This window comes from Siniperca chuatsi, linkage group LG3, assembly GCF_020085105.1.
Source record: "Siniperca chuatsi isolate FFG_IHB_CAS linkage group LG3, ASM2008510v1, whole genome shotgun sequence".
Taxonomy (NCBI): Eukaryota; Metazoa; Chordata; class Actinopteri; order Centrarchiformes; family Sinipercidae; genus Siniperca; species Siniperca chuatsi.
Window position 1 is genome coordinate 5649664 of NC_058044.1, and position 27391 is coordinate 5677054.

Consider the following 27391-nt stretch of genomic DNA (forward strand, 5'->3'; position numbering starts at 1 on the left):
GTAGTGTATGATAATGAGCATGTGAAGATGTGTTTGTGTATTGATGTGGCTTATTTCCCATTTATTTCCATTTTCTATTACTTTTATTCATTATTGTTAAATTAAAATTAAACTTAAACTACTTAAACTAAATTTAAACTAAACTGTGTGTGTGTGTGCGTGTGTGTGTGTGTACTGGCAGTGGTAGTACTAGAAGCAGTAGAAGTGTATTACTGTGGTTTATTTTCTTTTAATTCCCATGTTGTATCACTTTACAAATTGAAATGAAACTTAAATACTTAAAAACTAAATTTAAACTAAACTGTGTGTGTTTGTGTGGTAACAGTAATAGAGGTGTTTTTGTATTACTGTGGTTTATTTTCCATACATTTTTATCACTTTACAAATCAAACTTAAAATAAATGTAAACTAAACAGAAAGTATTTGTGCGTGTGTGTGGCTCTGTGTGTGTGTGTGTGTGCACAGGCATGCATAATTGCAAATCTACAAGCAAACAAAAGGGGAAGTTTTAAATAAAGCCCAGGGTTATTGTTACTGCACCTTCCCCTTTCAAAACTATTTCGCAGCTCTCATCTATTGCAACAGTGTCTTTTTCCACATCAGTCACCACATTTATACTGTATTTTATACCATTTGCGGACTACTTGCATAAGTTTTGTTGTTTATAAGAAGAAAATACACAACAAGACCGGAAGGAGAGATTGGTGCAAAAATGAAGGAAGAGAGGCAGCAAAGGGAGGGGAGTGAGGGAGGTGTGTAACAATTTCCTGTAGTTGCATGCTGATCTGCGTTTCTGAACCTTCCTCTCTGAGTCTGTTTCTGTCAGAGTGAAGACCACAGACGAAGCTGAGAGGAACAGGATGCAGGCTATCAAATGTGTGGTCGTGGGAGATGGGTACGCCATTATTTTACTTTACCTACATTGTTATAACTTGAGCTGCCTTCAAGTATTGAATCAAGAGGTGTTGCAGCTGATGCATGTTTGGCCCTAAGGTCAGAATTTAGGATTATTTGAAAGAAATGTCAAAAATGTTCACATAGCCTGAACAGCCTTGAGTAACAGTTTTCTCAACTTCCGCAGTGATGTGGCTGTGTGATATGGTGTTCATTTGAAAAACTTATGGCTACTGTGCTCTTAAACTTGTTGAAGAACACAGTCTTAGTGTTACATATAAATCTTTAGGCATGTGTTTGACAGCGCTGCTTCAGAATGAGGGTGCTGGATGGTGCAGGCCACAACATGCAGGAAAATGCTGTAATGCAGCAAGGTTAGAGCACAGAGTCCTTACTGTAGATGAAAATCCAAGAAATGCCAAAAAGAGTGGCTCATAGGACACTGGAAAAAAATAGACTAAAATAGACTAGGAAAGAAAAGAAAAGAAACAGGAAGACACATATCTCTATTTTGTTAAAGTTTGGCATTCTTGCCCTCTTTAACATTAGAAAACCTGGTGAATTTGTTTGGTCTAAAGGCTTAAATGTACTCTCTCAGAACAAGTTTGGACAATGGGTCGTCTACCACATCAGAAAAACTAACTTCGGCACACTTCTTATCCTTGAAGGTGGGGCAAAAGGGCCGGTTGTCATGATGGGTGAAATTGTAAAGCGGAAGTACTGTAGTTGTTGCTGCAAGAGATTAACAGAAAATTAAATATTTACAGGTAGCAGACAGCTTCTGTAGCGCCAGTTCCTTTTGTGTGTTGAATGTGACACTGAGATTTAAAATTGTACAGTGAAGTAGGGAGACTGAAGTAAAACAGTCTATGATGGTAAAGTGCTGACTTTCAGCTTTGATTTGATGGAGACTATGCTCTGCAGTGTAAGATCAGAAAACAGTTTTACTTTGGAAACAGCAATGTCATCCTGTCAGTAGTGCTGTCAGAAACATGGACCAATGCCTTATTTTTGTCGTTGAATTTGGAGTACCTGTTGTCAAAATCACTTAGAACTGAAAGTTGCCACTGTTACTGTTTAATTTAAAGTCTAAAGGAGCCAAACACAAGAGAAAATGTCAGCATTCGAATGGACTGCTCTGCATCTTGGCTTTAAGTGGGGTTGTGTTACTGTGTTCATGAAGTTAATGATTTGTGACATACCTTGATGTTTTTAAAAATGACTTTGCCTAAGGAAATTACATTACATTTAAGAAAATACATTTTTTAAAACATATTCTGACATGAGGTTGGAAAAAACACAAAATCCTTTTGAAAAGGGAACAGACAATGTTGTTGCTAACAACAACCATTGCTAGCACAGGCATTCTCACAACTTAAACCACTTGAATGACAAGCTTGACTTCTTATTTTGAAAATACATCCTCATTGGGTCTATTTAATCACAGCTGTTTGTCATGGCTGCTGTCCAGAACTTCAGATTGTAGTCATACCACACTCCTCCCATTCATTCTTTGAAAACACACCGCCAACACAAAGGCAACTGGTGCTGTTCAGCAGAGAACATGAACAGTGGGGGAAGTAATGTGAGGAAGTGAAGAAAAGAATTTGGCCTACATATTCGTCTAGCGACCGAGCTAACAAGCTCACTAACTGCTCGCTGGCTTAGAGAGCTTTATTGAATAAAGTGATGTACAATCCTGAGAACAAAATATGCCAGGGCAGAGTAAACGACACAGTGCATAGAAAATAAAAAGAAGTCTGGAGAGCTGCTGTGGCTGACTAGCTTGTTAGTGTGACAGCTTGGGAATCTGCCCACTTTTACACCTGTGAACACCTGGCCAATCGCTGCAGAAAGTATTGATTTGTCGGTTGCAAAAACTGGATGAAAAGAATTGGGAATACCCCTGTTAAAAAGTCTGAAAGGAGCTTTAGAAATAGTCCAAACAGCACATCTGAGAGATGTATATTTGCCTTATGAGAGCAAAGAAGCTGTTGGAGCTGGTATGAGTAATTTCTGCCATGATTTTTTATTTTTTGATCGACTCTGGTGGAAGCTAACGTGGCATCGTGCTGCAACCTCTGCAAACATCCTTTGCTATATGTAGCAACAGTTTGAGTTTTGTGCTCCAACCACTTTGACAGAGGATGAATTCTGTGCAGGTGGACCTTGTGGAGACAGTTCAGTCTTTTAAAAGAAACTCAGCAGCTACATTCTCTGTGTGATGTGTGAACATGTGTTTGTATGTGACTAAACCGAAATGTCAAAAATGGGATTTAAAGCTTCCAGTAACACAGAGAAACACAGGTTGTAGAGAAGTCTGCCGTCTCTCAGCAAGTCACTGTGTACACACAAGCTAACTGCTGCTGATTTATGACCCTATTGTAGTGTTGGCCTGTTGGATGGATGGATGGACTGTTTCAACAACAGTTTAGTTACTTTTACCTCTTAAAGGGGCCATGTGGCGTTTTCTTGAAAACAATGGTTATATTTACAGTGTTACTAACCAAAACACATTGTGTATATCCTTGAAGTCAAGCAAACGTGTGGAGTACATTTCCTTCCTCATAAAAAAATTGTTTACATCCATGTTTACTTGCTTGCAGTCTTCTTCTTGCCTGCCTTTGCTGGCACATTGCAGCATAACTTGGAGTGTTACAGCCACCTGTTGATCAGTGGAATAGTGTGAGACCATTGGTAGGAGTGTGTATAGCGTCACATCATGTGCGTCCTCCTGCGGATGCGGAAGATTTAAAATAAAAACAGGGACCCACTCAGCGAAAAACAACTCCACAACTAGAAGTCTCAAACTCCACAGGGAACCTTTAACAAGCAGCGGCCTGTTGGTCATTCAGACAAACCCACAGAACTTTACAGTATTTCAAATTCTAGTGGAGATCCAAAACTTTTCCAAAAATGCAAAGTAGGCTATGGCAGGCTGAATTTAAGAAAATATGTATAAAATCATGAACAAGACCACTAGAATATTTTCATGTGATGGACTGATGCAGCTATAAAAAGTCTCAGGTTCGAATATTTCACTCAGCGTAAATATCATAGAGTTTCAATAAAGAGATGGAACAAGCTAATTCAGAAAACATACCTGCTACTGTCAGACAAAATAATATTATTTTAACAACCTTAAAGGCCCGGTGTACAAACTGCTCCACAAATGAAGAATGGTTTGCAGTTAGGTATGAGAGTAGGCCGACATATTCGTCTTTTGAGTATGTATGTAAGTATGAAAATATTGTCCCGTTAGCGACCAAGCTAACAAACTTACTAACTGCTCGCTAGCTCAGAGAGCTTTATTGAATAAATTGATGTACAATCCTGAGAACAAAATATGCCAGGGCAGAGTAAACAACAGAGTGAATAGAAAATAAAAAGAAGTTTGGAGAGCTGCTGTGGCTGACTAGCATGTTCCCGACTGGCTAGCTTGTTAGTGTTTAGCTCACAAGCTTTAGTAGTTCACCAACTGCCGCTGCCAGTAGTTACTACGTCTCCAAGCCTCCAGCGCCACTTGTTTCATAATGACGCATGGATGAATTTCACTGTTCCACTCTGGTGTGAGCAGGCTGTAAGCTACTTAAGGAAATTGCATGTTTGAGGGTAAAAAACTAAAGATATAATACATAAAACACGACTAATAAAAACTGAGCCAATTGGACTGAACCAAGTGGAGCGAGACGAGGCTATCTCAAACTAAGATGGAAGAAACGAGAGAAAGTCTGCTGTTGTGATGGTTACGAGATTCCAACCAACATGCATGGAACAACATAGAAATATACTGCAGAGGAAATAAAAGTGAGGTAGAGAATAAGTTTGAAGAATATAAAGACAGCGATAGAGACAGAGTGAGAATGAATCTCCTTTGAAAAGTTTACCAAGCTAAAACCAGATAATGTAGGATGGTGTCAGCAGGGGACAGAAAAGTTGATGGAAAACCAGATTAAGAATAGAGACAGTGCGAGATCAGAGGTCGAAGTCGTTTTTCTTTTCTTGATAGCTCAGTTTTGCTGGTTCCTGTTTTCAAGCACTAACTGATGCTTCTGAAACAGATCAGTTCCTATTTGACTCACACACAACCACATAGCACACACATGCTTGTACTTCTATACTTCTGAGAGCCTTCATCCTAACCTTGTCTAACCCCAACCTTTATATTTCACCTAAACCTTATTCTAACCTTAACTGTAAAACCAAGTCTGAATCCTCAAACTGCCTTTTGGAAAAGTAATGACCTGACAACATGTCATCAGACTCAACGTCTAAAACGCATTGGTCCTCACAAAGGTAGAAGTGCTCACACACACACACAGCTTTTCTTAGTCGACAGCTGGGCCCCTCATGCCACTGTTGAGTCATCTTGTTCCTGAGCTGGCCTTTTTTAAAATGCCAACTTATATGATGAGAGCATTTTTTAGACCCTGGATCAGTTCGTAGTGTAGATCTTTTTATCAGAAAATATTTGGATTTTATGATTATTTCGATTTTAGCATCACAAAATGTTCGACACAGCTTTGATGTGCCCTTTTTTTAATAAGTTAAGTTTGTCAGCTTCTATTTAAAGGGTCAATCCACCCATATCACAGATATATATATATATATTCTCAGTGGCATCTCTAGTGGTATCTAGCCCTGCAGACAATTTTGTTTTATTAGCCCAGATCAAAATATCCCCCGCTGAGTCTAGTTAATGCTTCTGCCGCTACCACAATACAATAGTGCTGAGGGAAATGTCATTTTTTTTGTGCTCAAAGGCTGTGTCTAAAATCACTCATTCCCCACATAGCCACTCAGTGGTGCAGCTGTGAGCAGTATATCAATTTTGGACACTAATGAAATCATAATTTTGTACAATCACTGACAGGTGTCGGTCACATAACTGATGGTGTAAAATAAATGTATAGTGCACCAGGGAGTGATTTGGACATAGACTTCCCTGTTTCATTGGGAGCTATTTTCTATCTTTTAAATTCTGAAAACAGTCCCGAGTTATACTAAGTGGAATTTTTCAGTGTTGCACCACAAACAAAATTCCAACCACCACCATTGTCTGGTATTGGCTGGCAGAAGTGATCAGTGGCAGATATTTTATTTGCCACGAGAACCTTGGCAAATAAAACGGAAACTGTCGGCTTGGCTAAAAACCAGAAAGGGTATCTGGGGATATATGCATGAACTAACACAGGTGAAGTCCCAACTCCCAACTTACTCTATGAAAGTCACGCCATTTTATTGGGGCCGGGTACATATTAAGCATATACTCAGGTGACACTCACATGATGCAATTTGTTTTAACATTTGTGTCAACTCTACCACATGCCTGGAAGTTACCTTGTGTGTTTCACCCCAAAATTAACCAGAATATACAAATCATTTATGTCTGCTTGTAATGTATTATCAAATTTTCCCATACTGCTGCACAGATCCCCTTCCCTTACCTCAGCTGTTTATGTGTAATGCAGCTTTCCTGGACTTTGTTTAGTGTATGGATGGGGGGGCACTACAACCCCAAGATGCCCAGTGGGGAGTGAAGTTACATTTAAGCTCTCAAGAAGTCCACTGTGAGCTGTGCTAATCCACTTAGGCTGTTCCTTTTGCACCCCATTTATGGCTGAACGCTTTTCTGATCTGGTGTGAAATGACCTGATCTTAAAAGAGCTTCAACAATGGAAACCCCCTCTGCCTTGTTGCTTGGCGTACGGCGATGTTGCCTGAATCATGCATCAATAATAGCTGTGATTCTGAATGGAAACATTTTGATTCCACTTTTCATAGGCTCGTACATGTGTTGCAGATATGAAATCATCTGATAACTTGGTTTCAAATCTTTAGTATTTGTTTGACAAATTATCTGAACTCAGTGCTCACTTACTAGTTATTTCTGGAGCTTTTCACCCCATCTCACAGTCCTCATCAGTGGATCTAGTTTTAACTGAGAACAACAAAAGACTAATAAGACAAACAACAAACAAAAAAACATTCTTTAACAGGGACACGGGTTACAATATATACAACTGTTATCACGTGACAGAAAAAGCTAGTAAACTACTGTTTCCAAGTTCAAGAACTTTCATGCTTAATTTATGTAGTATTTATCTTTAAAACCAAATATTTGTGATTAAGTAAGCAACAGTCAATGGTTTACCAATCAGAGTTGCTTTTTCAGGACTGAGTTGATCTGGTTTGATCATATTTGATTGACAGTGATGTTTCCTGGCAACAAGAGCAAATAACCCATGAAATGTCATCAGATTCCTCGATTGTGATTGGTAGGTGGGAATATGTGACATGATCTTTATCAACAAAGCCCCTCCCACTTCAAACTAATGAGAAGAGCACAGGAAAAAAAAATACAGAAATCTCTCATGCGATATATACTTTGTCAGATATCTGTATGTTCATGTCTGGTGCTACGGCTTACCGTCCTTACACCCTCCAGCTCGCACCTTTAAAGGCCGATGAACCGATGTGATTGTGATTGTGGGTGATGAGCTGATGGGTTCCTAGCTAATTGGGCACAATCCGAATTTGCTACGGCATGCCTGCTTACAGCCATTGTGGGAGCAAAAGAGTGAGATGTACCTGTAATTGTAAGACCATAACAGATGTAAAGAAGCTGTTTACTATATTACTACTATATACAAAAGAATTTGGGCCTAAATGTTATCCTTACAGGCAAACCACAGGTAGAACATTTGGGCCCTGAGCTGCAGACCCCCGTTTTATGGCTCTTTCCCTGCTTTGCAACTTCTGTTTGATTGACCCAACAAAGCTGAAGAGCAACTCCTCATAACTTCTTACCAATCAGAAATTTATCCTGAATGTTATCTGCTCTTTGTATCAGTGCCTCAGTGAAGACACGGCACGAGTTCTGGTGGTGTTGAAACGCTGACAACAAAACTCTGGAACAAAATAAGAGCAGGGCTAGTTGATACTTGTTGATCATCTCCTGCATGTGGTTTCATCACTCTGGATGTGGAGACAAGCTGCTTACTGCGCTCCTGTAATGAACATGTTACTGGGTCTAAGGTTTATAAAATGTGATATTAAAACTAATACTGTATAGAACTTGTGATACTGTACATGTGGTGACGGCACTAGTCTGCCAGCTCCCTCATCTCTCCTCCTCTTCGCCTTCTTTTCTATGACTGTGTCCTAATTCTATTCTACCAACTAAATCGAACCAGGTTTTGAGTTCACACTGAATTAAGCACACACGGATGTCTGTCAGTGCATGTCTTGCATGATTTCCTGTTAGTGCAACATGGACAAATGTGCCAGTTTCTTGTATACTAACTCCACAAAAGTATACTATGAAAATGAATGTATTGTACATACTGTAAACTGTTGTTAGTATGGAACTGGGACAAAGCTTATGTCTCCCACTAAAGCCCTGCCCTCCTTCAGTTTTTCTCTCACTGTCTTCCACTCTTTTAGCCTGAAACGTTCTTCTTGTCTTTCCATAATGTCTCACTGTATGTTTTTTTTTTCTTGTGTGATTTAGAGCTGTGGGAAAAACATGTCTTCTCATCAGCTACACAACCAATGCCTTCCCCGGGGAGTACATTCCTACTGTGTGAGTATGATGCACACATGCTCTCTCTCTCTCTCTCTCTGAAGGTATATGAAAAACATACAGTAAATTACATGTACAAGTAAACAAACATGTTTCTGTATGAACACTGATGAATTGAAATACGCAATTGTGTGCATGCATAGGCACACATTATACGTTATACAAATATGGCTTACATATAAACACAGTAAAAAAAAAAGATACACACACTGCAGTACATCTGCAGATATCTGATGGTATTAACACATACAGGTTTGGGTTGGCAGCAGCCTACAAGTTAGGAATACACACTTCTTCCTAAAAGCTTTCTTGATTAAAAAAAAGTTGATAAGTAAATGATACACTCTCCTCTAGTTGAACAACTAATGTTGCAGTGCTTGTGAGCAAGGCACTGATTTTATGTTTACTCTGCTAGCCAACATGGTAATAATAAAAATACTTTATATAATATACTATCATATACTATACTATTATACTAGTATATTACTATTAATATACTATATACTATATAATAACTTCAATATAGCACCTTTCAAAACAAAGTTACAAGGTGTTTTACACAGGAAAGATTAAAACATTTCAGGACTGCAAGTGGCAACTGAGAGACACGTAAAATCAGGCAATAAATGTACAAGAATTTAATGAAATTAAATAGGATACAATAAAATAAGATAAAAGAGAATGACGTAGAAAAGGTTTCAGTCGTAGTCAACTGGACACTGTTTTCAGAATCAAGACGTTTCGGCTCCCATCCGGAAGTCATTCTCAATTGTGATAAAAGAGAATGAAATTAACAAAACAGTTAAGCTATGAATTAGGAAAAAAGAACTTGCTGAAATTAGTAAAAGGCGTTTTTAAGAAAGAAGTGATTTGATATCTCTTTTAATTTTTACCCGGGATCTTGGAAAAGTCAGAGAAACTCTGCCTATGAAGTGCTTTAAAAGTAAAAGTTTAAAATCTGAAACTCAACTCTAAACCTGACTGGTAACCAGTGAAGAGAGGCAAGAACATGGGTGATATGATGTTATCTCTTTCAATTTGTTTAAAGCCTCTACCTGAAGGCATGAGGTGACTATGAATATGAGCAAAAGCATGAAAGGGAAGCAGGGTGTTGCTAACACATAGTTGAGTGTGTCCATCAAAGTTGCATAAGGGAAAACTGAAGTGATCGATGACAAGACCCAGGTTGAGAAAGTCTGTACCACTGACTTTTATTTTTACATTCAATAGTATGCACTCATTGCTCCTTTAGTATTGAAGGTAGTTGGTAATTGTGTATGTTGTTTTATGTGTAGCAGCAAGCGTACATACGGGAAGGTTAGGAAAGTAACTCACACAACTGATAGATGAGACTGTAGTGTTTCAATGTGGCCACACGGGAGCAGTGCTGCTTAAATATTATAATCTAGAACATTGCAGTCGTCACTGTCGATGGTGGAAGAAGTACTCATATCTTTTACTTAAGGATAAGAACAAAACTATTACTAGCAAAATGTACTTAAAGTATCAGAAGTAAAAGAACTCGTTGGGCAGAGTAGTTCTTTTGAGAGTCTTGCATTGTCTGTGTAATCATATAATTGGAATATTACTACTGATGCATTTTACTAAAATACATACTGTTGGGTAGTTTAATCTATAACAATGTATCATATTTAATAAGCTGGCTATATGCATTGTATGTAAAATCATAATCTACAACATAAATAATAACTATAGTTTTCATACAAATGTAGTGGAGCAGTATAAAGTAGCATAAAATGGGAATACTCAAGTAAAGTACAAGTACCTCAAAGTTGTACTCAAGTAGAGTACTTGAGTAAATGTAGTTAGTTACATTCCAACACTGGTTATTTCTTTACACACACTAGTGTTTTAACAACAGAAGCCAAAGATATTACGCATTTTAATGGCAAACAAACACAGGGAATAAAAATGCCTGTAATCCTTACAGTCTAAGGAGTAGTGCTCATTAGCAGGGCAAGAAATAGTCAGTTAAGTGTAATGAGCTACTTACTGTACTAAACAACATATTTTTCTGACTGCAAAGCACTTTGTACATTTTTTATGTAAACAAAGGTATTTTAAAATTATTATTATTAAAGCCGTATTACTGGTCATCCCAAACTCTAATCACCTTTTCCATGGTTTCTGTAATATAAAGATTCTCCTTTCAGGCCTCAGGTGACTTATGTCTAATTATGAGGCCCTACCTTGGCGTGATGACATTTCATTGCATTTATAAATCAAATGATTGATTGTTTAAATAATCAATTAAATGAAACATGGGCTGACCGTCCACGCTCCCCACAGATTTGACAACTACTCAGCTAATGTGATGGTGGACAGCAAGCCAGTCAACCTGGGCCTCTGGGATACAGCTGGACAGGAAGACTATGATAGGCTCCGCCCACTCTCCTACCCACAGACGGTATACCATCACACACACACACACACACACACACACACACACACACACACACACACACTGTTGATTAGAAAAGATAAAAAGCAGAAGAGAAAGGAAAAAGAAGCAGATGTTGCTTAATGTGTGAAAGCCACCTGACTCATATAAGACAGAAAAAAATTCTACAAAGAAATTCCTAGAAAAATACTGTTAACCTTATAATGTGAGACTTGACTGTGATACAGTTCAAAGACAAGTGTAGTCTAATACACAAAAATGCAATAGAATGCATATATACCCATATAAATATAAAAACTATTAGAGTGTGACTGACTTTGGACAAAATAATCTAAGTATTTTTTGATTTGAAGATTATTAAGGATGTTATTTTGAGGAAGATGTTCCTTTTTTATTTAATCCTTCAAATTGAATTAAAGCAGTAATTTTGTGCCAGAAAAAGAATATATTTTTTGTTTGTTTGTTTGTTGTTGTTATTGTTTTTATGCTACAACACTTGTTGAATATGCGGTGGCTATTATATTACAGTTGGTTACATGCATTTTCTCTTCTCAACACAGTTAATCTCACAGCAAAATGCACCAATGCAACCAAAACACTAAAACACTAACTAAGTGTAAACCTTTGGGTGCATTTTGAATCAGGCATGAACTACTTTTTTCAACAAAATAAAACGCAGATAAAGCAAAGCAAGCTTTCCACAACAAAAAAGGTAATAATGCCCTTTACAATAAAATAAGTCAAGCAGTTATAATTCCGTTACAGGTATATAATGACATAACTTTTACACTACAAGCAACTCTGATTGGTAAACCATTGACTGTTGCATACACTTGCAATTGACTTAGTCACCGTCCCATTGTGGTCAAATCTACCATCTAAACTACTCATGCCATTGTCTATCCATCTAGGATGTTTTCCTGATCTGTTTCTCCCTGGTGAGCCCAGCGTCCTATGAGAACGTCAGAGCTAAGGTGAGTCTCGTATCTGTGGTACATTATTATTTTGACCTTTTTATATATCACCTAAATAAACAATCACCCACTTTTATATAGATATTTTTAGTTTATTGAATCAAATAGTCCTAAAATAAAACAGCGGTTATACTGTATATTAATGGAAACAAACAACGCCTCATGCTGCCTCTTCTACCACACTTGGTTTGCTGAATGAAACGATGAGTGGGAGGCGGTTTGCATGTGTATGCAAGGGAAAAAAAGATATGAAGAGCAAGAAATATTTAGGGATAGCAGAATGATTCCTGTGTTAAATGGACTGAGTGAGTAAAATAGACTGCATGTGCATGCATGACATTGATTATGTGTCTTCTATGATATTCCTCAACATTGTCTATCTTTACATTGTGATTCACTTTAGGTTGAGAAAGCTGTGTCTACTTAGAAATGTAACATTTCTTATAATCTATTTTTTATTTATATATATCATAGATACATTTACATTGCATTACATTTTACACATTTCTATTGGCATATTCAAGTCTCCATAATCACTGTTAACAGTAGAGTTGCCCCTGTAAATTAGATGATTTAAATGATCTTTTAGAGCCCAGAATCTAATTGTCTGTCATACGAAATGGGCACCCCTGTGTCACTGTCTGCAGAACCACAGGCAGCCGCAGGTTTCCATTCATTTCAGAGTTCACTTTGACAGTCAATCTGCAGAGTCCTGTTATAGATCATTCAAAGCTTTGAACACTACGTCGTCTTTCTGTTTTTTTTTTTAAGTATTTTGTTTTGTTATTGTTCTATGCAGTTGACTGTTCTGCTGTTTTAACTGCTAATTATGGTTAACTTTGGACAAACTCCAGGGACAATTTAGCTATTAAAGATGCATGTTAACCCTGCCCTGATGACCAAAGTATGGTCTATATAGCCAATGATGCACATTGTGCTTCTGAAATCAGTGACCATGAATACGTTCTAAAGTGGAGAAAATGCATATTAATGCTTAGTGCAAAATGTATATAGATTTTCTGATTGATTTATATTAGTAGTAATGGTTTTGTCTATTGAACGTCAGAAATGAGTAAAAAACGTCCATCACACTTTCCTAGACCCCAAGATGATGTCTTCAAATGTCTTATTTTGTCCGACTAACAGTCCACAATCCAGATATTAAATATACAATTAATCATAATAATCCTCACATTTGAGAATCTGGAACCAAGGAATGTCTGGTGTTTTTGCTTTTTTATAAATTACTTAAATGGTTAATCAAATAGCTGCCGATAAATTCTCTGTCAATTTACTAATCAATTAATCAACTTAGCTCTATATTTTTGAATCCCGTCCATCCATATTCTATTTCTGCTTATTTCTATTCAGGGTCATAAGGGTTAAATCATTCAGTCTTTCAATCTCAACACATTGAAAAAAAAACACCTGATTGTAAATGTATCATTGTGAGATAAAAGCTTTCATGTACAGCACTCTCTTTCAATTTTCATAGTTTCATGTATTTACCATTTCCTGCGCTACGATGAGGCAAGGATGAGTATTGCAACAAAAGCAGAGCCTCTGGAGGAGCTGTCCGGTATGACCTCTCTCAAAACCACTCACTGCTCCTCTACCCCATACATATCCTATAAGAACATCAATATGCAATATAACAAAATAAAATAACATCAGGAATATTGATTAGATTTGTTTTAGTACCATTCACCTCTGCTTTGCGCTTCATTTTGAATGCCATGTGAGTCACCATACTAACAAGGGACTGGAGTGGTACCATAAAAGTGGTTGCTGCTAGAGTAGTTGTATGGAGGGAAATTAAAAAAGAAGACCGGTTGATGGGATAAACGTGGTTTCTATGAAGTGGCACTTTCTATAGCGGAATGAGGGCTTAAATTATAATTTTACTCCCAGAAAAAAAGCTGTATTTGGCCTAACGTACAAGTAATTACCTGTATGTGGTTAAAGTAATGAGACTTAAATGTATTTGGCACATATATGATCATGACAGGCAAAAGGAGGCTGCATGTTTTGACTGGCACTGTTTGCACTAAGCGTGCACTAAATTAAGCATACAAACATTATCTGGTCATTTTTGAGATATACTGTAGCTCATTTTTCCCAGGGCAAACCTTTTATGATTCAAACACCTGGCTTCAAACTAACCTGTTTCTCTCTATACATTCCTTCCTTCATCAGTTTCAGAAAGCTCATTGTTTTGTGTGTGGAGATGGACAACTATTAACAGCAAGGCACCTAAGCAGCTAAATGTCGAGCAAATAAAAGCATAATGACATGGTGGGGTACAGATTGATTGAAAACAAGTCCAAGTCAAGTATTAGATTACAGTGTGAAGCTAAAGGTATAATGTGAAGTGGACCTGCTGAATACTCAAGTTTAAAAACTTCCACCAGAGAATTTCCCTATTGGCTGTGAGCAAGATAGCATGTCAGGATTTCATTTAAATGTATTTTAATGAGACTTCAGAAGAAGATAAAGCTGGTGAGGGAGAACGAGACTCAAGGAGTCCATGAATGTGTATTACACAGTGGTTTAAAATTCCAGCTCCACGGTAAGACTTTAAAAAGATTTGACTCAAAGAATTAGCAGTATGATTCAGCGGGTAATACCTATAATCCCTTCTTGTCATCCGGCTAGCTTGTGAGCAGACTTCTCCACTAAGCAGGTTGAATTTGCCAATCAAAAACTACTACAGCTGTCAGAATATACTTAATTCATTTAGCAGATAGCATCTCTCTCCCACTGAGGACAATTGTTGGAGAGAGGATAAGAGAGGCCAAGAGTAGAGTGAGAGAGCAAGAGGAAGAAGTTTAAGAGAGAAAGGGAGATATGCGGTGCGAAGGGATGAGCAAACGAGAGATCAGAGGGAAAGACGTGAGGAAGAGAAGGAAAAATAGTGGGTGCCTGGGTGAGAGAACGAGCAAAGGCAAGAATTTTGAGAGGAATTGTAAAAGAGGAAAGAGGAGAGTGGAGGCAGCCAGGACAGGTCTGAAAATGAAAACCTCATTCATGTTTTGAAATGATTTGCAAGTTGGGGCTGAAACTTGGATTTCAGGATTTGCTTGAGCGAAAAAGCAAATGTGGAGGCTACATCTAACCACAACCATATGCATGTCATTTGCATTTTAAGACTTATTTCATCACAATTTAAGAAACCAGGCGAGGCGGACTCCTTCGTTCACCATTTTGTACCTCCTGGCGTCCAACTTTCTCCTCTCGTCTCCCTTCACCCGCTGTTTTCTTCATCTCCTTGACTTTGTGCCTTCAACTTTTCTCTCTTCTCATTTGGTTTGCCTTTAACTGTCCTTTGATAGTGGTACCCGGAGGTTCGCCACCACTGCCCCTCCACACCCATCATCCTGGTGGGCACCAAGCTGGATCTGAGGGACGAGAAGGATACCATTGAGAAGCTGAAAGAAAAGAAGCTGGCACCAATCACCTACCCTCAGGGCCTGGCTCTGGCTAAGGAGATAGGTGAGTGCCACTCATGGGGTTCTCTCAGGTCTTGTATGACAGAAATATGTAGCCTCCTTGTCTGATGATTTAAACAAAGCAGCACCTACAGTATCTATGTAGCACTCAGGGAGGGATATTAACCAGGCTACTGTGTTGTAGATAAATGAAAATATGGTCACCATATCATAGTTTGCCTATGATGTCGGTTGATTTATGTTTTGTGCTTTCTGCAATTACTACCATTACCGCGATGGTATATTGAGTTCACTGACAGTAAAAGCATAAATGGTTGGATTGATCATGGTAAACAATCGTCCTCTCTGACAGAGGAAAGTAGCCTATGTGATGTTAGTCATTCGTAAAACACTAGTGTCATGACATCAACCTTGACAGAAAAAATATCTTTCACAGATGAATTTGCAAGTGTACTTGTTAATTCATCATTTGCATGTTGTGTGAGAGTGGTTGCTCGTATTGACAGACCCGCAGGTAATTATCACCCGACTCTGCAGTTTCTCGGCCCGCAACTTTACTGTTTTGGTTCAGTCTCATGGCTCCATTTATCTAGTTTCCTGTCGCAGCAGGCAGCTATTTCTGGAAAAAAGGGTCCTTTAAAAAGCTCTGATAAATGCAGGTATTCTACCTGCCCAGGACCAAGTGGCAAACAAAGTTAGCAATAGCTGGTGAACAAAATGGAGCATTTAGCAGCCAAACAGCCAGATACTTTTCTCAGGAGTTGGTGGAGACCCAAACATACATAGGTCAGGTGGACAGAAACACGACACCAAATGAATGCTAATGTTGCTCCGTGACTAATACCGCTTTAACACAATTGACAAAGAGTTGCAATCCATGATTTCTTGCATTGTAATAAGATGAAATACATAATGCAATAAAATTTAAAAGGGGAATTCTCTTCTTTGCAGCCAGAAAACCTATGCAACGAATATTTCTCAGATGTAGCATGAAGATTTCATGAAGTTGAAAGCCATGAAATTAAGATTTTAGTCCCCACACTTCATGTTTGCCTCTAATGTTGGAGCGACTGATAACAACATAGCCAGATATGCATGGTTTTGTTGAATTTCTGGTGGAATTACGTCTAGGAGTAGCTATATTAAAAATGGGCCAAATTTGGTTGAGAAGCTAAAGCCCATTAGACCCCCAGTTGACATGTTAACAATTTTTCAGAGGATTTTCTATTTCTCTATTTCAACATGCAGGTTCTATGGGATTTCCTGCATACAGTAATTCTTTACAAATATGGTTAAAAAGTGCAGTTTACACTGGACACATACAGAACGTTAATGCACAGGCTTACAATTGCAGCTTGTTTACTTCAGCCTTCTTCCCTCACTCAGTCTTTATGTTTCTATATGTAGTTTTATTGTGTTATTCTGTGTGTCCTTGCTTGTATGTATAGATTCAGTGAAGTACTTGGAGTGCTCGGCTTTGACCCAGCGTGGTCTGAAGACTGTGTTTGACGAGGCCATCCGGGCCGTGCTCTGCCCTCAGCCCACCAAGGTCAAGAAGAAGCCCTGCTCACTGCTGTAAATGGTAAGACTGCAGTAAACATGGAGCGAGAGGAGGAGAGAGGTCAAAGAAAGAGAGAGAAGAAAGGAACAATTGAAAGATGTAGTGAACAAGTGAGGGAGAGCAGGAGGGGTCATGATGATTTGTTCGTTCATTTACTTTCCCTGGATCTTAAGTCTGAATGCATCGTGCACAGCTTGTGAGGAATCTTGCGCTCTGATAATACACGGAGAATAAAAGCCGATTCTTCTGTAATGATTTCACAAATGTCATATTTGATATGTGAAATAAAAGTTCCTATCACAGCACTTGGCTTATTATTTTCAAGACTTTAGGGCAGATTTCCAATTTGCCAGGAAGAGGACAGACACATAATGCAGTGAGCTAGAAATACAGCAATAATTTGACAGACAACTATCCGAGCCTTTTCACCACAGGAGATACATTAGCAACTGAAAAACACTAAGTCCAAAGAAAAAAGGGAGCTAATTTTGAGCTCCTGCCTTTTTTTTAAATTACTATAATAATTGCAGAACTGAACAGGACTTGCATCCCGCTGGCATTTCAATATGCCAAGGTACAGAGAGAATTTAAAGACATGTTACAGAGAAATTATTTTTACAAAATTGTCACTTCTTTGCTGAGAGAAATAATTGTTTTTGTTCTTAATGTTGAAGCAGGAATGGATTTTCTTGAACGTCCTACATGCATTGCCATTTCAATCTGTGTATGTGTTAATGAAGGTGTTACAGAATCATGTGGTCTTCATTGTTTTAGATTCTTGCAGGACCAGTAAGAAGAGAGAAAGAGATTGAGACAGCTGACCCCGGGTTAAAAGAAGACAATTTGAAAGTTCTGTTATGTTTCTAATAGAAAACTACAACTAGATTTCCACTAGTTTAAAAAATAATGCATTTGCAATTATAATAAAACGGTAGCAAAACTTTCTGTACAGCATACTCTGAGACTGATTTTAAAGTGCATTATAGATGATGCACCAGGTAGAATTTCTCTGTAAAATATACAAATTTATCAGAATAAATCACTAAATGTGGATGCAACAGACTGCCCCAGTTCACACACTATAGATTCATCCTGTTAGCTTAAATGTAACACCGGCAGCAGCATGCTAGCTTTATCCAGTGTACCAGACTTCCTGCATACCAGACTACATCTCGCTGCCCTTTTGGGGCCAACAATATATACAGGTGTCTTGTGCAGCTTCAAATAATGATGATATTTGTTATGGAGTGCAAACGTGGTGTTGCAATAAGATTAGTTCATAATGTCTCACGAATATTGTTTTGAAAGTGACAAACAATGATAAAACATAAGGATCAGGAATGTAATTTTTGTATGAACAGGGAGCTGAACAATGTTGTATTTGAATAAAGGTTATTAACAAGGGTATTATTTGTTGTGATATTAAAATAAAAGACATGATCAAGTAAAATATATGCGGAGAAAATGTTATTTCAGAGTTGACATGACTATTTCCACTTTGATAAAACACATGACTGCTATGAGGATCAAACCTACGGTTTTCCACTTACTGCATAGTCTACAGCTTCCTGCAAGCAGCATCAGACATACAACCTCATCTACATGATCCCAGCAGTGAAATTAATGAGCACAGTGTGGCGGCTCTGTCTTAGGTAATGCTGATATATCTGACTGCATTTCCACCATCTGCTACAAGCATAATCTGTCTCTCTTTGCTTTCCTAGAGGTAAAGACGTCAGGACAGTGACATCAATCTGGCTTATTTGTTTGTGCTGCTTAACAGTGGCTAACTGATTAATGGTGTAAATGGGGGAGAGAGTATAGTCCCAAGAAGGTGGTCAGGGTGGATGGTGGCCGTACAAAGCACAGGACCCCGGAGACCAGGGTTTGCATCCTGAGTCCTGTCTGTGGTTAGGTTTAGGCAACAAGAGCACTTCGGTTAAGGATAGGGAATGATTGTGGTTTCAGTTAAATGTTAACAAGCTGTGTCTCCTGCTTCAAGCCACAATTTTTCAATATTTAACCAAGACTACAATGTTTTCTTAACCTTAACCAAGTGCTTTGAGTTGCCTAAACATAACCCCGGAATATCTTGATTGGTTTGAATAGTGAAACAAGAATTACATCAAGACTTGAAAAAGGTTTGTGCAGAGGAAGTTAACTGACAGTATCTCTATGACCTATCTTCCATTAAAAATATTGCATAAGATTTCTAAGGAATTCCTTGCAATGTATTGCTAAACTTCTGCAATTTGACACTGAAGAATGTATTAGACATAAAGTACAAAAATGTTGTCAAGTGCATGCTTTCCACATCTGTGCTGACACATAAGGGTTTGATTATATAAATGATTTCTTCACAGAGTATTAAGTAAAGGCTATGCAGAAAGTAGAGAACCTACATGTCAAACCAAGACGTGGATAATGGACCTGATTATGACCTAAAAAAAAAGACAATAAACTGCTGAAAAATTATATTCATTGCGACTTAAAGTGAACAATACACTCAGAAAATGTATCATAAATGTATAATTTACACAAGTCTACAGTCAAGTACAGCAAACTAAATGTCATATAATAGGTGTGAATGGATAGCTTTTTGCACTTCTGAGGAACCCGTCTCTGCAGTAAATCAATTTCTCTTTCTTTCCACCCTAAAGCCTCTTCAGAGGCTTAGCGATTTGTCAGTAGCAGCAGTAAAAAGGTAGGCAGCCTTTTCAAACCAGATTATCTTTGACTTGATGGTTACACAGAATTTGGTCTTGACAGCTGAGATTAGGATCAATAGGGACTCTCGTGACAAGTCATTAATGTGCTCTACAATGGGAGGCCTAAAACTGCAGTCAGGTTGAATATTTGTACAGAACAGAGTGCTCTGGAGAAAACACAGAACACAAAGACATGATTTTCACAACAAACTGCATGACAGCCTTAAAAACTACGAGTGAGTAATGGTAAATGGACTGTACTTGTATAGCGCCTTTCTAGTCTTTCCGACTACTCAAAGCGCTTCACACCACATATCACATTCACACAGTGATGGCAGGTGCCAACTGCTCATCAGTTCCAAGGAACTAACTCATTCACACACACACACACTCACACACCAAAGGCACAGTTTGGGGTTCAGTGTCTTGCCCAAAGACACTTTGACATGCAGGGTGGGGGAAGCCGGGATCGAAGCGCCGACCTTCCGATTGGTGGACGACCCGCTCCACCACTAAGCCACAGTCGCCCCGAGTGAGAGAAAAAGAAACAAGAATAATGACTTGTTTTGCTTTCTGAATAAATCTCTCTAACCTCAATCTTAGCCTTGCTAGCATCCGAGCAGTCTCGTTTCTTTGTCTTTCCCAAATGACTCAGATTCATAGACCTCTTTCACAGCAGACACCTTCACTTGTCATAGCAGGAACAGCACAGGTGGAACTAACATTAATGATGGCTCAGTTCCAGCAGTTGTTGCAAAGCATTGCAGCAATTAATATCAGTTACAGCTGTGCTTGACAGGTCAAAATCTCTGCTGTGAAAAAGGTGTAATAAGGTCTATCCACTTCACACTTACACCCCTTAGTTTGGAAACCACTGAATTTATTGATTAAATTAACATGAAAATCTGTAAGTCAACATTTTACACGTACAGTAAATAGACGGACATAGCCGAAGACATTAACGCGGGTAAAGGGGTTAAAATCGATGGTTAGCTTACAACAATGTTAGCTTAAGTTTATTTTCATTACTGGAAAAGAAAACACAGCTCAAAGTTTTTGTTGTGATGTGTAAAAGAAAACCTGGCAATGCAGAATTTATAGCTGCTTGATTTCAAGAGATTGAAATGTGACGGCGCTGGTAATTTTCCTCTTGAAATTTTATTTCATAGTCACAGCCGTGTTTTATGCTGGACACAGTTTTTAATGCACTTCAGATGAAAGTGACAGAATATTAAACGTTAAGCATTAAACTTGCTATTTAATCTGCATCGTAAAAATCTCAGGATTTGGATTTGGATGTTCATCTGGATTTCAAACCAATTTTAATGCTTCATTACTTTCATGTGTTATGTTATTGGCAAATTATTATGTACCACAGTTAAACCCACATGGAGGGTTACAGAGGTCAAACCGTGACACGTCAGTCACAAGATGTTGTCTTTAAATTATTTTGTCACGTAAAAAGATTCAACTAACTGCTGTTGACAGGACAGAAAATGGATTTGCCACAAAAATTCAAGACACAGTGCCTCATTAAAATAGAAACAGTTAAAAATCCATAGGGTCATAGCCCTTAGGGCCATAGCTACCATTGAGGACATTGAGGTCATGTCCTCTGTTTTTTTTGGGAAAACGTGAGGGTTTTAGCAACCTGGGGAGGAGTTACACTCTACAGTTAAAATCTTTTTTGGGGTTTGGAGGACATTGACTCATGACCTCAGTATTTCTAAAACCCAGCCTAGGGCCTTGCATCTCATGTCACAGGTGGTACAAAGTATAGCAACAGATACAGTACATCCAAATATAAAAACAGACTGTTACAAACACTGTTTCCAATTTGTAAAAATTTTCTTGGTTTAAAAAACACATCAACCACACAAAGTTTCTTGTTTAGCTGGAATCTCATATTTTTAATTAGGAAAGATTCTTTACATATACTGGCGTTTTTCCCCCTCAGGTAATAGTTTTACGGATCCATGTAGCATATTCTGGATTGCAGAGGTCCATGAATGCAGCTGCTTTTCTACATACATGTTTACGATCACCAAGAAAAGAAATGACACCGTAAATCTTGTCTTCGTACACCACTCCTCCACCAGAATCTCCCTGTGAGAGAGAAATACATTTTGTTTGTAATATAATGTTGCCCTTTTTGAAATATAAAATATAAAATTGTCAAAACTTAACAGCACATATTAGAGGCCATGTCAACCCACATAACATATATCCACTCCAGGTGTTTGGCCACAGAACCAGTGTTGATACACCTTGACTTGGTAGACTTGTTGGAACTTTTTCTGCAAAGTATTGTTGAGGTTTTCACAGCTGACAACATCAATGTCTGCACAGTGGAGAGTGGGTGATTTACTGGGTTCTAGGTAAGAAGAAGAACAACAAAACGTTTCTACAAAATACTTGTTGTTACCTGTTGAAGAATTAAAGAATTTTGTTTGTATATTTTATTTTGTGCATACCTGCAGCAGAATAGAAATTAAACTTTCTCCGCCCACTGGCAAATGTATGTTATTACAATACATTTTAGTAAAAAGGAGAAATTGTTTTGCTGTGCATAAATCCGTACAGGAAAATTGACAGAATAAAAAAAATAGAATAGATAGATAAATGTATTAAATGATCAAAAATCATCTCACTCCTTTCATCATTAGGGCCTCCAGTAGTGGCAGCGTGACCTGCGATGTTAAATCTGGAAAATAACACAAGAACCAAGGGGTTATGTTACATCAACATAAAGCATTTGATGCAATCTTTCATGCCACTACTATTATCATTGTTGAAAGGAAGGCTCAAGGGAATTTATGATTTATTTTTACTCTGTACACAATGACATGGATACATCATACTCCCAATTACAACCACATAAGGCCTTAAAACAACAGACAAATTGAGACCTGGAATTGCTGACTTTAAGGGCAAAACCAACACTTTATTATTCAACTACAAACTAAACAAATTGATTGTATTTTCACACGTTCTTCATACAGTATAGTTGCACTAATCTTCAATGTGAAAGGTGTCACGCAAAGCTGTAAAGAATTAGCACCAAAACTCAAGCAGCTCCATGTAGCCTCATTGTCTAATTTGGATCATTGTTTTGGTTTGGTTTTCCAGCCCGCAACTCCACACTGATCAACCACGTTTCCAGCAGCACGCATTTTGCCAACCTCAAATCATTTTTCACATGCACACGCTCTAATTTTCACTTGGATATGCAGCGAAATGCTCGCAGTGTAGAGGCCGACTGTGGTAAAGGAGAGCAGTGCTGCAACACTAGCACGCTGAGGTGGAGAAAACACACAGAAGTGAAGAAAGACTTGGATTTTGAAGGCTTTATGCCCGGATCAGCCCCGAAATTATCCTTAGGATCGACTTGTGACATCTCTACTGACAGGTGTGTAGGACCAAAACCCAGTGAATGTGCTGGGACACAAAGTGAGGTTCGACCCTATTCATTTTATATGGGATGTGAGTGAATTGCCTCTCAAAGCACTGTGAGACAACAGGCTTCACGGGACTGTTCAACACTGGAAGAAAGGCGATAGCTGAAACATTTTAATTTACATTTATATTTTGCATTTACATTTATTCATTTGGCAGACCCTTTTGTCGAAAGTGACATACAAATGAGGTAAAATCCAAGCTACAGTAGATCAAGAAGCCTTTGAGAATAAGTGCCTCAACTCTTGGTTCAATTTTTTGTTGCTGATGGAGACAGAGAGCGAGAGAGAAAGCTTGAGAAACAGAACTATCTCCAATGTAAAACCATCCGTGGCAATATTAGACGTTTAGTGGAATGGCTCCGGCCATCCATTCACGCCAATATTAACCTGACTGCGACGCTATAAGACGCTGTGGGCATCAGTCCCATTGGAGAACCGAGGACCCGCCGCCTGGAAGTATTTTCCTCACTGTTAATTCCCATGTTAAGGTTTTCTTTCAATGATGTCCTCAACATTTCTCAAAACTAAAACACGAAAGTGTCCTTGATAATTCAACAATAAGATAGGTTAATGTTACGGCTATACGTTTAGATTATTTCTCCTGCGATTCAGAGAAATAATGTTTTTTGTTGTCAGTTTTAGATAGCGGAAGGCTAGGCTACATTACCCATGATCCTTAGCCACCGCTGCAAGAGGAATCCAGCTCACTTCTAAACCTGAAATCTGGTGGAAAACGTTTAAATTACTTAATTAAGTACTTACTGTACAATGAATTTACAGTCATAATCAGCCAGACACAGTGTGCCACATAGGTTTTGACCTGTTTTATACAGTCTATCTATTTTTATATTGTGCAACTGTCCTTCATGTTTATCTACTATATATAGTATTGTGTATTAGCTGACCTGGTGTAACAAGTGAATTTCCCCAGTGTGGGAGCAATGAAATATTATTATTATTATTGGACGGCACCCCCAGTTGTTGACTATGCTCACGTGATATCAGAAGTCAAGATTTCTCTGTAACAGTTGGTCACATGTCTCTTGTTGCTGGATTATAAGCCTTTAAACATGCACCAAGGTCAAGGTTCAAAGGTCAGTATGTCAAAGCAGGAGCCACGAAGAATCTTCATAATGACATATCTTACTCTCCAGGTCGCAGCCTTTCCAACTAAGTATCTGGTTTAGCTCTGATATATAAAATTAAGCTTTTTTTTCATTTTTAGTGGAACTAGTGACCAAAATGAGTTACCTTCAGAGATATAGTCCAGTTTGATGATATATATGAATGTGACAAGTGCAGGGATAAAATGAGGGATGTGATAGGTAAAGTCCAGTTTGATAACCCCTTCTTAAGAAAGGTGATTTCATAATTAAATATCTCAGCCACATGTTCTTGGAAATATAAAATTATATGAGCAACTTTACATTCTACAATCACAGGCTATAAAACGCCCTTTTTAACAGAGATAGTGGCGTTTGGGTTCAGGTTACGGCCGACCGGCAGTAATTTGAAATGGAATGAAGCCCACTGATGGCAGACTGCCCAAAACAGGAGTCGAACGCGCCAAGTCCACCCACAATTCCCTACGTAGGCGTAGCAGCATCCATTGAAATGATCTGAGAGAATCTTCATAATAACTAACAAAACTAGGGATCACATACATTCACTAAACAAACATTATGAAAATAAAATGCTAGAAATGTTATCAAAATGCATTTTAAATCAGAAACTATCTTAAAATACTGCATTTTCCACTGAGAATAAAAGAAATGTCCACCATTTTGGTTTTCAGAAAATAAACTTGACAGTCACGTGACGTGGACACAGGCCAATAGAAAATAATACAACATTTGCCTGACTGTAACCAAAAATGAATCTGAACTTGGTTAAGCTACTTTTAGCTCCTACGCTGCCCAGATCTGGAACAAACCTTCAGAAATTGTGAGACTTCAAAGGCCAGACTGTTAGCCATCATTTGATTATAGATGCATCCTTTTCAAAAACAAAACAAACATGTTGACTCAAATGCAAAATGATGTTAAAATGAACAACTGACAAGCACCTCTACATCTTTTTCAGGTGGGACAAAATCATAACTCACTTTTTAGGATGATGTTCACAGTCAGGAAGAGCTACAGGTTTAACATCAGAGGGGCTAGGTAGCTGCAGCAGCATGATGTCATGGAACCTGTTCTTGTTGTTCTTGTCTTTGTCTGTATAGATCACTGGTTTTGCTGTGATTTGCACTTCTTGTGCAGGACCCCCTGGATGCACACCTAAATCTGCAAACATAGTCCTACAGGCAGGAAGAGGCTAAAGAATAAACACAGTTTTATCTCTTTTATATTTATTTTTTCTTCTCAAGAATACCAAAAACATGTATGTTAGTCTGTATATACTCTGTATTAGTCTGTATATGTTTAGTGTTAGATGTTACAGTGTTTTAAGCAATACTGTCATTTTCTCACCTTCCTCGGATCAAACAGTGAGCTGCAGTCAAAATCCAGCGGTCACTGATCAGAGAGCCACCACACAAGTTTGAAGATCCACCAGCAGCAACTCCTCTCAGTTTGACATGGTACCGACGCTCACATGGTCGACCTCCAATGATTCTCTTCTGCAGATCCACCACTGTGCTCACTGTGACACCTGAAAGAGAAAATCCTCCACCAGCTGACTGTGAGTAAAACTGTGTTTGTTTGTACAACAATTACACCTTATATGCTCTCAGTAGAATAGGTAAGTCCCCATTAGGAGACCAGGCAAGTGGCTGTCACTGATCAGACAAATGTTTTTGATAAATCAGTTAATCAATAACAAACGTGTATACAGTACACGTTTGTTACGTGTACTGTATAAAGTAATTGAAAGATACACAACAACCCAACTCTCCTGCAAAAGCTCTTGCAAAGCTGGGTTTATGCTACATGCAAGGAGTTAATGACAGTCCAGCTGTAGATAGGTTTGGATTTATAGTTAAGTGTTGGATTTCCACTGCAACAGAACAATGTGTCATACGTGACCAGGCTATATATAGAAGTGGCATTACATCCAGGTAACTTGTATTTCACCTTGTCTCATTGTTACTGAATAGAAGGCTAATGCTGTGCAATCGCTGTGCACGCGTTCTTTCATTTATTGTAACAGACAGCGATGATCAGTAGTGGCAGTGGAACAGTTTTGCTAGATGTGTATTACTGAAAAGGAGAATATTACTGAGCGTTTTTGTAGTGTTAATGTTTTTATGACTATTGGAAGCTTGGCGAAAACACTAGCAGCCCAAGATGAGGTTTCCATGTGGTATCTCTGTAGCTGCCGTAGCTATGGCTATGGCTATGGTGGCCTCTTAAAGCTCAACTATAAATCCAGCTTAAATGTGCCCTGCTTCAGTCTTATTCACCAAAATACACTGTGTGTATCCTTTAGGTCTAACAAATGTGTTGAGAACATTTGTGAGGCTGATTTTCATGCACGCACAAGAACAAACAAAAAGGGGACCCACACCAAAATATATTGCTCCACTGCACTCCTAGTGGACAAAAGGGTACCTTTAAGGTTCGATGCTACTTAAACAATGAAGTAACTTTCATAATAACCTAACATACAGACAAATGCACACATTGATAGCACCGAAAAGGAGAGAGACACGCACAATAACTGTGAATGTAAATGGATTAGCTAGACATAAAATTATTAACTTCAAAATACATTATATACAAAATATTAACATAAGGTATCGTTAAAGTAAGCATCAGAAGTGTAAAAAAAACAATGTAGATAACATTTCTGAATACTCACCGACCCACAGCAAAAGGAGAAGCATCAGACGAGCCAGCGCTTCACCGTCTAATGACTGCCTTTCTGTCACAACAGCGGCCGTTATATTCACCTGACAAAGTCTTATCAGCAACCCCATTGGCTGCATAGTTGACACATTTATGCAAAGTTTTAATCACTTATTAACAGCAGGGAAATGACACTGAAATGAAACTATAAGGCACTATGAAGTAGGTTATTGCCCTGTGAGCTCACTGACTTGAATCACATGTTCTGTACTCTTTACTTGTCTTGACTTGACTTGTATCCTTTTTATTCAGAGAAACATGTGCTGAAATGTTGATTTATAAAATGAAAACAGTCCAGGATCCAGAATTATAATTCATATTGTTCAATGCTAACGTACTTCACAGTCAGGAAGTAGTGGGCCCTTTATGGAGCGAAGTGGAAAGTAAGGGGGTGGAGGTCAGAGTGGTGGATGGGCGTGAGGCAATGAAGGACCAACAATTAATGTTAACTTTTATTTTAATGGTAACCATGAGTTTCTCTAACCTTAAACA

General features: G+C 38.3%; 2 protein-coding genes across 4 annotated transcripts; one reads left to right on the top strand and one right to left on the bottom strand.

Annotated features, from left to right (window-relative positions):
• The first annotated feature begins 586 nt into the window (after nt 1-586).
• rac2 (Rac family small GTPase 2) lies at nt 587-18337 on the top strand. Its single transcript, XM_044186700.1, has 7 exons — nt 587-895; nt 8408-8479; nt 10790-10907; nt 11813-11875; nt 15208-15367; nt 16773-16906; nt 17660-18337. The coding sequence occupies exons 1-6, from the start codon at nt 861-863 to the stop codon at nt 16901-16903; spliced, it is 579 nt and encodes a 192-aa protein (XP_044042635.1). The 5' UTR covers nt 587-860; the 3' UTR covers nt 16904-16906; nt 17660-18337.
• A 2119-nt stretch (nt 18338-20456) lies between these two features.
• LOC122871490 (kallikrein-8-like) lies at nt 20457-26906 on the bottom strand. Of its 3 annotated transcripts, none has more exons than XM_044186686.1 (6): nt 26853-26906; nt 25523-25703; nt 25156-25350; nt 22245-22297; nt 21810-21967; nt 20457-21699 (listed from the first exon to the last, which is right to left on the bottom strand). In XM_044186686.1, the coding sequence occupies exons 1-6, from the start codon at nt 26875-26877 to the stop codon at nt 21547-21549; spliced, it is 765 nt and encodes a 254-aa protein (XP_044042621.1). In that variant the 5' UTR covers nt 26878-26906; the 3' UTR covers nt 20457-21546. The 3 variants fall into 3 exon arrangements, with proteins under 3 accessions (XP_044042621.1, XP_044042612.1, XP_044042604.1); XM_044186677.1 differs by having other exon boundaries at nt 25523-25731; nt 26857-26903; XM_044186669.1 differs by having other exon boundaries at nt 25523-25727; nt 26853-26903.
• Nucleotides 26907-27391: the final 485 nt, after the last annotated feature.